Genomic DNA, 12500 nt, shown 5'->3' on the forward strand with positions numbered 1-12500 from the left:
ACACACATAGTCACTACACGCGCGCGCACAGACGCACACACATTCACAGGCTAGTAGCTATACACACGAGGTGTGGAAGGAGGAACGACACCGTCACTGGACAATGGAACCGCCGCGGCGCCGTTAGAACACAGAACGGGAGGATAGCGGCGACATGGCGAAGACGCGCGCCGTCTGAACTCTGATCATCCGATCCATTCATCCGCCGTTTGGATTATAGGCAGCGTCTGTGGGCTGCTGTCCGGTTCGCATCGGTCCGGTCGGTCGGTCGGTATATCTCCGTACCGTGCGTGCGTGCGTGCGTGTGTGTGTCTGTCAGTGTGTGAGTGTGCGTGCGTGCGTGTACGTGGGTTAAGGAACACGGAATGGCGCGTGGTGACATTCGGCTGGGAATGTGGCAGGTGCTGCTGACCGTCTCCATGGTCCTCATCACACCGCTTTCTGCTCACGGTGAGTCCGATGAATAGCCTAGAGACCCACCCATGTGTGTGTGTGTGTGTGTGTGTGTGTGTGTGTGTGTGTGTGTGTGTGTGTGTGTGTGTGTGTGTGTGTGGCAAGCAAGCAAATTCACACTTTCTCATGCACATGGACACATGGCTCATGCATATCAAGAATGAGACTGCACCATGTCATGCATCATGCATGTTAAAGCGCATGCATGCAATGAATGACACAGCAACAGCTGTTCAACTGCAGCGTTACAGCTAAACATGGCTCTCACACACACTGCATGTAATCTGTGACAAATGACCTGAACTGATCACATTCGATCAGCTCTCTCTCCCTCAGTCACTGTGTAGTCTATAGCAGGGGACCAGTGTCTTTTTTCAGGCCAACTAAGGACCCCTTTTGCTGAGAGAGAGAGAGAGAGAGAGAGAGAGAGAGAGAGAGAGAGAGAGAGAGAGAGAGAGAGAGAGAGAGAGAGAGAGAGATGACATTAACCACGTAAACCCTCAATACTACTTTATAAACTTGACCTTTAATCGGCTCTGTACTTGGTCTGCTCTTTTTCTCCCCGAAAATAGCCAATCTGCGTTGTGAGTTTTGGCTAATGCTCCACCCAGAATAGGGATGCAAGGGTTCAAGTGGTTGATCTAAGAAAAAAAAGTCCCTTTGGCGGCTCCCTATCTCTGAGGACCCCCTGTTGAAGACCCTGTAGCATCTATCTCTCTGGCTTGCTCCTTTTTTTTTCAACCTATCGATCAGTAAGGGCACTGGTCATGATGAAATGGGTCCTGCATGCATGGCCCACTGCCCCAGTTCGTGCATGGAGAGAGAGAGAGAGAGAGAGAGAGAGAGAGAGAGAGAGAGATGTGGTTTGACTGCACACAGCACACAGCACTGCAGCTGTGATGCTCCCGTGGCGGTGCGTGGCAAAGACAATGGCCGGATTAGGCGCACCGTGGCCGGGCTACGGGAGACCCCATTCATGTCGCTGAAAAGAGCCGGATTCCTCCAGACATACGCTGAAGACCCCAGACAACCAACCACAGCCCTGCAAATACTAGGCTGCTACTACTACTCCTCTCTCCCTCTCTCCCTCTCTCTCTCTCTCTCTCTCTCTCTCTCTCTCTCTCTGTCTGTCTGTCTGTCTGTCTCCCCGTCTCCCCCTCTCTCTCTCTCTCTCTCTCTCTCTCTCTCTCTCTCTCTCTCTCTCTCTCTCTCTCTCTCTCTCTCCCTCCCTCCCTCTCTCTCGTGTAACAGTAACCTACTCACAGCTCTCACCAAGCGGATGTGGATGTATTCCTGCTATACGAGCAGAAAGACGCAGTAATCAGGATGGACAGACTTAACGGTTTAGTGATGGACGCACTATAGCTGGACAAACCTCCTCTCTATTCCAACGACCGTATATATAAATTGAAAGGAAAAAAACATAAAAACGCGCGTGGTGCCGCTGCCCAGCAACAGGGGGGAGGGAGGGAGGGAGGGATGGAGGGGAGGGTCGCCCGGGTTCACGCGCCGTTACCACGCCCCCCCCAACCAACGCGCCGCGCCACGCGCCCTCGATGTGTAATCAAGCGTTAAGCATGTGACATATTGGCCGCTAAATAGACACGTTGGCGTCATACCACCACAGACATCTCACTGTAATCTGGAGATTTTACAATCCGTTATAATCTGACTGAAATGAAGCCCTTAAGACCATATAAGAAGATCATATAAGAACATGATTCATTTAAGATCATATAAGATCATGGACCACAATGGAAAACAAGCCCCTTGGCTTTTTGTGTTATCCTTTTAACAATCCTTGTGGAAACCATACCTCTGTACAAATTGCTAAATTGTTAACAAAGTATTCAATCAATCAATCAATAGATCATATACATAAGATAAAGAAAGGATCCCCAAAAGTGGGTCCCCAAAACATTGGCACAACACTAATGATAATATAACATTAATATTTCAATCAATTGATTGATCGTTAAAATGAACATGCTTTGAAAATGCAGGTGGCCCACCCATCTGTCTGACCACTTAACACTGCAGCCTGTGGCCTGCTGTGTTAAGTGGTCAGATGTGTGGGCCACCGCAAACACTGTCGAGATTTTCAAGTGGACCCTGGACCAGAAAGGGTTGAGAGATACTGCAGTATATAGGTTATAGGCTATAGTCAATAAATGTATAGTGTGTAGCCTATTGAATAGGAGCCGATCCTGCGGGTTCTTTGTTACCAAATACCAAATAGAATAGGCCCTATTCTGTCATGGTACTCTTTCTCATATCATATCGTTGCTGTCGGACAGAAACCTTGTATCTCCATACTCTAACTTTTTGTGTTTTTTTGCAAATTAATGCCCTACTTTATACTACAGCATCACACACAAGTATCGAAAGTAGCAGATCTACAAGCTCAAAACGCAGCACAAAGTGACGCATTTCGAGCTTGTAGATCTGCTACTTTTGGTATTTTTTTATTTGAATCCTGCATGAAAAGTAACAGTTTTGGACATAATGAGGTTTCCAAAGGTTTCCAAGGTTGTCCGTGAAGGAAACTATAGAAAACGTAATTTCTTTCAGATAAGAAGGCTATTGGCTAAACTAGTGAATAACTAAGAAGTCGAGTGTCACATGAAATAGCTTTTATTAGTATTATCTCCTCGTCATGACAGGCCAACACTGTGCAATTCATTCTGTAATTTAGTAGCCTAATTAAAAACCGTACCACAGTTCAAGTGAAGTTCCTGAGTATGCTAAAAAACCAACCCGCCAGCGATCTTGAATGGGCACAGCTTGCTCACGCGCCGTAGGCTACATGACACACACACACACACGCACGCACGCACGCGCGCATGCATGCATCCTTCATGGCCAAAGACAACAGAACGTGGACATGATCCAGCTACACAAGGTGCAATGCCTTGCTGTGTGTGTGTCTGTCCTGTGTTGGTGTGAGCGTGTGTGTCCACTCTGTTTGATCGAACGCTTGCTGTGAAGTCCATCTGCCCTGTAGCCTGGAAAGATACGATATGTCACAACGTATCATATCAAATCATATCAAAGTCTCTCCAACACACCCACACACACACACACACACACACACACACACACACACACACACACACACACACACACACACACACACACAACACACACACACACACACACACACACACACACACACACACACACACACACACACACACACACACACACACACACACACACACACACACACACACGTTCACACTCAGGGGTGGGGGGTGGGGGAGTCTGGACGAAAGGCTAAAATTGGCCGGAAATAATAGGCAGAGTAGTTTTGTGGGTCTGGTTGTGTTAGTGGGTGTGAGTGTGTGTGTGTGTGTGTGTGTGTGTGTGTGTGTGTGTGCGTGTGCGTGTGCGTGTGCGTGTGCGTGTTATCGTGGTATACTTGTCCATTGGAACATAACTCCCACGATTTATGGCACTACATTTTGTCTAACCTGTAAAATGACCAATATGCTTTGATTTACCAAAGCAGCAGAGGCATGTAATGATGAATTTAGAGCCTTATGTCTCTCAACTGTCTATGGTCCCAAGTGGTTGAAGACATCTGCCTGACACGTTGTCGTGATCTTTTTTGTTATTTTTTTTTTAAATGTTAGAGAATTCTTGCATTTCCCCAAACAGGTGTGTTCCTCCTATCAGTAGCCTACTGATTGGAGGTGCTCTCTTTAATTATCACATTGGCTGCACCTGTTATGGCTCTGCTCTGCTCAGTGTTGTTTAGCTACCACTTAAAACCTGCCAGTGAAGCTGATAGGAAGGAACAACAGACCCTAGTTTGTCTGAACATCTTTTCAATGAATGCATGATCAATAACAAAGACGGAACACTAGGGAGTGGTTTAAAAAGAAAAGGAAAAAAAAACAGACGAAGGACTGTCCGGCAACGATTATGGCGAAGACCTTCCCCCAGAAGAATCCCTTTCTGACCTGCCGCCGCTGAAGGGAAGGCCATGCGGGAGGCTTTGGCCAATCCCAGGGGCTTCAGGGGAAACCTGTTTCCATAGCGACCTGCTCAGCGTGATGCAAGAGGTGAGCCGTTGAACCTCAGAGTTAAAGGAGCAATACGCCCGATTCTGAGATGCAGATCGTATCGACCATGACATTTGTCTGCCTCTTGTATAGCCTCTCTATGTGCTGTAAGCTCTCCATCCTCTGGTAGTCCCTGAGTGACCAGTTCCACCGACAGGAATGGACATCACTATGGCTTCTCAGTGATGGCGTTAATGGACAGGACGGACGCTCAGAGAGCTTTTAATCAGTGTTTAGTCAAGAGAGAATGTCAGTCCCTCACTCCCACTCAGTGTCTCTGTCTACACCCCCCCCCCTCTCTCTCTCTGTAAAATAAATAGTAAATGGCTTGCTTAAAGGAGTAGTTCACCCAAAAAATGACATACACCCCATGAAGTCTTGAATTCATGGAGATTGTTTTGTTTTGGTCGCATTCCTGAGCCAATAATTTGATGACCGGCGGAGACTCAAAGTGTGTGACTCAAAGAGTCTCCTACTGAGTCTCCTATTGACCGGTCATCAAATTATTGGCTCAGGAATGTGACAAAGACAAAAAAATCTCCTTGAATTCAAGGCTTCATGGGGTGTGTAATTGATCGAAAAGAGGTTATTTCTTGGGTGCACTACTCCTTTAACAGCGTTTTACATTTACCCATTCACACACCGACGGTGCAGGAAACCATACAAGGCTCATCAGGAGCAGTTACGGGGTTAAGTGTCTTGCTCAAGGACACCCGAACCGAGAACCTTTTATAGATATCAAAACGGCTGCTCTACCTCCCGAGCCACTGCCGCACCCTCCCTGTCAATAAATTTCGCTTGACAGCCGGACAAGCATTTCATTGCAGTTATCATGGGAGTAGAGCTGACATGATGCACTCACTGACTGGCAGGCTGATTCAAAACCCAGACACACACACACACACACACACACACACACACACACACACACACACACACACACACACACACACACACACACACACACACACACACACACACACACACACACACACACACACACACACACACACACAGGGAGAGAGAGAAGAGCGAGAGAGAGAGAGGGTGGGAACACTGGATTCTCTGTCTCTTTTTTCCTCTCCTCCTTCCTCTCCTGTTTCCTCCTCTCCTCCTTTCAACGTGGTACCTCTTTACATTTCACCATGGCAACAGCAGCGTGTGTGCATGTGTGTGTGTGCGCGCGGGTATGTGTGTGGTGTGTATGTGTGAGTGAGTGTGAATCTCTGGGTTCCAATAGTCTCCGTGACTAGAGGCACGTTCGGATGGGTTTTTTGTGTCGGGTGTGAATGAAAAGGGGCAGACAGACAGACAGACAGACAGTGAATGCAGTGTTACCGTTGGGACCAGTTGAATGCACTGATCTCATTGGACACGGTGAACACTGGTGGTGGCCGTGGGACAGGGCGCGTCAAGCCAAGTACTTTCGGTTGGAGTTTGGCCATTCACACTCTCCAAAGGAGAAGATGTGTGCTTGTGTGTGTGTGTGTGTGTGTGTGTGTGTGTGTGTGTGTGTGTGTGTGTGTGTGTGTGTGTGTGTGTGTTTGTGTGTGTGTGAGAGAGAAATTCTCAGTAATAATTGAACACTGAGAGTCTAAAAATGGACCCAAATTAACCCGGGAAGACAATTTGGGTCCATTCATCTCTGTCTTTTGCTCTCTGCCGGAGCTCACTCACTCTCTCTCTCTCTCTCTCTCTCTCTCTCTCTCTCTCTCTCTCTCTCTCTCTCTCTCTCTCTCTCTCTCTCTCTCTCTCTCTCTCTCTCTCTCTGGTGATCGCTGAGTACAGTGGGAGTCAGTGCCCGGTCGGTCGGTCAAGTTCTAATTAACCTATAGCTCTAAATCCTAATCTAAATCCTCAATCAGTGTCGGTCGGTCACTGAAGCACATTATTGTCAATGGCTGTTCCTAATCCCATGTAGACTGATGACCACACGCCCACAGCACTCCCTCTGACTTCAATCAATCAATCACTTAGTTTGCAGTTCAGGTGCACCAGGTTTCTTCTTGTTGCAATGTTGCAATCTGTGTGTGTGTATTGTGGATCACAAATCAGTCCAGTGGAATGTTGTGTATGTACAGTACAGTACTCTCTTACAGTACACTATATTATAAGTAAATATATGTGAAGCTAAAAGGTGAAAACCTTCACAAGGAGGGACCGCACACTCCTCTGGTATGATTTTGCTTTTTAACGCCTCATTTCCACCGTTTCGCTTCCGCTTCCTCAGGTGCAATATATATGTAGCACCTGAGGTCGCGGAAGCGAAACGCGTTGTGCAAATAAAAAAGCAAAATCATACCAGAGGAGTGTGCGGCCCCTTCTTGTGAAGGTTTTCACCTTTTAGCTTCATAAATAGCTCTTGCACTGACCTGCACCTCCAGTCGGGGTCTACCAAGATGTGCAAACAGTGTGAAAGGAGGCCCCCCCACTGTTTCCTAAACAATTAACAGAATAATGTGTAAAGAGCCATAGAAGACATGCTTTAATCCAAGGGGTTTCAACTGATTTTGACCCAGTGACCACAATCCTGACTAAGAGCAACCTGGGGACCACCACTATTGTGTCGGGTGGGTCCATCATAGACCCACCCCACACAATAGTGGTGGGGGGTTCATGCACCATTCCATGGGTTAAGATAAGTTTTTTTTAACTTGTTACTCACTAATCACACTATCACAGGCTACATTCATGAGCTGGACAAAAAAAAAAGTTTTCAGAGAACAACATTTTTGTTGGATATACAGCCACATTGGAATGCATCAACTATTTCCCCTGGACCAAGCAGGACAGCCCAAGTCCTCTCTCATCCATGTATTTAAATGTATTTAATCCATGTATTTAAAATTGTCATGATGCAGCCAAACATTTTCAGGTGTTTCTCCACCAATATCTTTGACAGATTACATCATGCATGGTCCATCCCGGGAGCTCTTACTTAGCCTGAGTTAAGCTACTGTGTATAGAGTCACTGTCTGTGGACTTCAAATCTGAACCGTATTAAAGTGGAAGGAGGTGGTTAGGCTGCCATTATCTTATGTTATGTTATACGCAGTATAACCTGTACAGGTCAATTTTTTACATTTTCAGAGTTACATCAGCACCAATCAGAGTTTACTGTGTTCGGACAATGTGACTCTCTTCTTATTCGTTTGACCGAAGTTCTGTTGCCTTTTCCTTGTGTCCTGACTGACAGGGAGGCATTCTTTGGCTGCAGGTAGCAGGAGGCATCACCACCACAACAACCAATCATCTGTTAGCAAGGAAGCCTTTGGCGCCAGGACGACGCTCAGCGACGACTCTGCAGAGAGAGACCATCTGATCGGGCTTGGGGAGGGACTTCCGCACAGCAGCAGCGCCGGCAGCAGCCGCCACCGCTCTCACAAACACGGCCCCCGCTTAGACTTCGAAGAGGAGGACCTGCCGGCGGCGGGGGAGGAGCTTACGGCCGGAGGAGGGGCCGGACCCGACCAGCCCGGCAACCCCTTGTCCGACGACGTCATCACGGTGGAGTTCCACAGCCCCGCCCCGGACACCGTGCCCTCCGACGACCCCGTGGACTGGCCCAAAGTCCCGGTGCCTCAGAAGCAGAAGGCGGGAGACCCCACGGCGTGGACCCTCTCCGACTTCTACGACTACCTTGCCCCCGACGACGACCTCTCTGCCCTGGACACGACCCCGGAGCCCGAGCCGTCCCCGTCGCCCCCGCCCATCATGGAGGATGAGAACCCCCTCCTGGCTGGGTCTCCCGTCATGCCCGACAACACAAAGTCCGGAGGCGGCTCGTCCCTGCCCGCCGCGCCCGCACCGGGTTCGGGGGCGGGCGACAAGGGCCAGGGTTTGGGTTTAGGTGGTGGTGCCTTGGGGGCCGACGGCTGCAGGCTGGGTTTCGTGCGCTCGGGGGCCGGCGTGTGCGTGTCCCAGTGCGACGCGGACCCTAACTTCTGCTACAACGGAGGCGTGTGCACCGCGGTGGCCGGAGCGGGTGCCTTCTGCAGGTAAGACACGTGCAGTGATGTTTAAAGTTTACTCAAGTACTGTTTTTTTTTACTTTAGTGGAGTATTTCCAATTTTCAACACTTTTACTTCTACTCCACAGTACTACATCTCAGAGGAAAATATTGTGCTTTTTACTCCACTACAATTATTTGAAGACTTTAGTTACTAGTTACTTTGTAGATTTTGATTATTATTGCGAAACATACATTACCCACTTCAGACATTTCGGCCATTTGAAAAAAGTCCCAAAGATTTTTATACATTTGAAAACTGTTGAAATGGGACAATCTGCATAATGAGGACTTTCTACTTTTGGTATTGAATTCCGGACTTTAGTAACAGAGTGTTTCTACATTGCAGTATTGATGCTTTTACTTGAGTCTAAAAGTCGCTGCTTTGTTGCAGAATGTGCACATAACATGTTGGTTGGCTGAAATCCAGTGAGGCTTCCACTCTTGTTTTTATTGCACGCCGTGGCTCCTGATATTCTCGCCCAGTAGTAAGGGCACATAAAAGTCACTACATTCAGAAGTCATTGGCTTGACATTCTATGGAACTGAATTTTGAGGAAAAAGTGTATCCCCTATATAAATTCTTCTAGTTGGGGTGATAGATTCAACTTTATGAACCATTAAAATACAAATCCTAATAGTAATTCCCACATCAATCTGTTCGATCTGATATCTAAATATCTGTAATAGAGATATATCTGAATATCTCTATTCTTCTTCCCTTTCCTGAAAACTACAAATTGTGGGAGCTTGCACGAAGAATTATTTTACCCATTTCTTTATACCTGTAAACCTGTTCATGTGACAATGAAATTGAAGTTGAATTGATCACTCAAGTCATCGATCATCGATAAATCATCTTAAGAATAAGTCAATCAATATATTATTTTTTCTGGTTCTTTTTTGTGTGTGTCTGAGATCCAGCCTCTAGTGACTGGGGTTGATATTATGTGAAACAAAATGTAGGACCATAGGAAGCACCATAGAAGACAGGGAAGCACCATAGGAAGCACCATAAGCACCATGTGAGACAGGGAAGCACAATAGAAGACAGGGAAGTTCCATAGGAAGCACAATAGAAGACAGAGAAGCACAATAGAAGACAGGGAAGCACCATAGGAAGCACCATAGAAGACAGAGAAGCACAATAGAAAACAGGGAAGCACCATAGGAAGCACCATAGACGACAGGTAAGCTGTAAGCACCATAGGAAGCACTAGAGGACAGGTAAGCACCATAGGAAGCACCATAGAAGACAGGTAAGCACCATAGGAAGCACCATAGAAGACAGGTAAGCACCATAGGAAGCACCATAGAAGACAGGGAAGCACCACAGGAAGCACCATAGAAGACAGGCAAGCGTCATAGAAAGCACAAGGATTGTCAAGATCACAGCAGGGCTGACAAAGGAATAGTAGACGTTTGGGTGAGGGGACAAGCATGTGCATTGATGAATAAACATGAAGATGGAGATGGGTAAGATGAATTCTATTGATCCCACGAGGGAAATTCAGCCACGTCGACCGCATCTGTGTATAAACAGCTCTATACACGTACAAGGAGCAGGAAAAATGACAATATAGAAGGGTCAGGGACACACACACGCGCGTGCGCGCGTGCGCGCGCGCGCACGCACGCACGCACGCACGCACACACACACACACACACACACACACACACACACACACACACACACACACACACACACACACACACACACACACACACACACACACACACACACACACACACACACACACACACACACACACACACACACACACACACATGTGCACACATGTGCACACACACATGCACACCGCACACACACAGAGACCTTGACAGTACAATCTGTCCTTATAACGTTGGTAAGCTTTGGAGGTTTACTGCTGCTCATGTTGTCGTATAACCTGCTGAGTAATTACTCACACACAAATACTCACACACGCACATGCACACACACACACACACACACACACACACACACACACACACACACACACACACACACACACACACACACACACACACACACACACACACACACACACACACACACACACACACACGTGCACAAAAACGCAATTATTTTCAGACAAGCGTGCACACTCACATGCATGTACTGACACACACACACACAAAGAGAATCAAACATATGTGGCACACACACAAACAGACACACACGCACATGTATACGCACACGCACACACACACACGTGCACACGTGCACACGTCCTGATCCTCTGATCTCATTAGGGGCCAGTACAGGCAGCTATAAGGCTGAAGGCTGAATCCCTGCTTTGCTGGATAGAACTCAGGGCGCCGTGACACCATGCTGTCTCCTCTGGATGAAGACGTACTGTACAGTCACAGTGCTCTACGATAAACACACAGCTGCTGCCATATCAACCCATTAAGACCTGAGGCCGATTCTGCAAAATGCCTTCTAAATCAGTAGTTCTCAAAGTTCTTTGTGCCAAATGCCAAATGCCAAATATGTATTGGGCCGTCAAAATCCTCTATACTGACTGGTCAGCCGGGTGGAGGGGAAAGGAACTGGTTGGAATAACGTGTTAATTCCACGCGCTACGTCCTACCGGGGAAACTCCCCCCTGGCAGGTGATAAGAAGCGGCCTGCTCACTCCTCATGCATTGAAGGAAGCATGAGCTCAGTTCGGGGCTCTCGCCAGGCTGGCAGAGGGAGAATAGCGCCCAGGATTACAGCTTAGGCAATTGGCACTGGGTGAAAAAATGTGTTACAAAAAATCATGGGATGAAAAAAAAGAAAAAATAGCAGATGTACAAGCTCGCAGCGCAGTACATCTGACGCTTGTATATCTGACGCTTGTATATCTGCTATTTTTGAGAACCACTGTTCTAAACCACTGTTCTAACTCCTAAGAGTTTTATGAAAAACCTATTTTGCCATATATATATATAGCTAAAATCTAAAACGACACAGATGTTTTCCCAGTTTTAACGGGTTAATGCTGACGGCTTTGCCTTTCAAATCTGGGACAGTCGGCAGGATTGTGGACCCTTTGGGGCGGGGACCTGGTAGTTGGTTGATTTTTTTGTTGTAGTTTTTTGGTCTGATACACTGAACACAAAATCTATTTGCTTGATGCAGCAGCCTGAATAATTTGTCAGCAACAGCAGAAAAATGATTGACGATAAATGATTGATGACTGAAGCTTTCACCAACCCCCCCCCCACCCCACCCCGAGGCCAGCATTATTTTCCATTGGCCCTTTGTGGTTAAAAACAATTTGAAATAAGTGTTGATCCTGATTTATACTCAGTATATTCAGTCCGAAAATAGCAGCTCTGGGGCGCCGCTGTCTCGCTGTACTGTATACTATCAATAAAGGCAGAATAAGCTCCAAAAACATCTTTAAAAAGAAAATTGCAGCTCCAAGCTCATGAAATGTGGGTATCTTTTTCTAGGAGTCAGACAACCCAGACCCAAAAATAAGTTTTACTCTCGTACCTGTACACATGATGTAACAATAAAAGCACAACCTTGAACCTTGGACCTTGCCAATGGTTCGCAACACATGTTGGGTTTGGGATACATTGTGTAAGAAAGTAGTTTCTAGTAAGGTTAATGGTGTTCACACGTTTTGTTCAACAACAATGTATTCAGCTCACGTTGCACTGCATGCTTTTTGGAACAACACGCATACATTAATGTACGCTACAAATTAAAAAGAAAATTGAGATATGAAAGTTTGTAATTCTTAGAACAAATGTGAAACTCTCTTGGGCTTATGTTAACCACAAGCAAAATGGCAAATGTGTTTATCCCTTTCTCTCTGTGTTTGTCTTACTCTCCTATTCTCTTTATGTCGCTCTCCCTCATTGTCTGCCTCTCTCTCTCGCTCTGTCTCTCTCCCTCTCTCTCTCTCTCTCTCTCTCTCTCTCTCTCTCTCTCTCTCTCTCTCTCTCTCTCTCTGGCTCTCTCTCTCTC

The 12500-nt window shown here is 46.9% G+C and overlaps 1 protein-coding gene across 1 annotated transcript in view; it reads left to right on the top strand.

Moving 5' to 3' along the window:
- Positions 1-365: 365 nt before the first annotated feature.
- Positions 366-12500, top strand: part of LOC311061794 (uncharacterized protein) — a gene marked incomplete at both ends in the record, with an annotated part of 23688 nt that continues 11553 nt past the window's right edge. The window contains 2 exons of the mRNA XM_084080491.1: positions 366-450; positions 7717-8518. Coding sequence (XP_083936617.1) covers positions 366-450; positions 7717-8518 — 887 coding nt within the window. The remainder of the gene's footprint in view (positions 451-7716; positions 8519-12500) is intronic.

The sequence above is a fragment of the Gymnoscopelus microlampas genome, assembly GCF_963454915.1.
Source record: "Gymnoscopelus microlampas genome assembly, chromosome: 15".
Classification (NCBI taxonomy): Eukaryota; Metazoa; Chordata; class Actinopteri; order Myctophiformes; family Myctophidae; genus Gymnoscopelus; species Gymnoscopelus microlampas.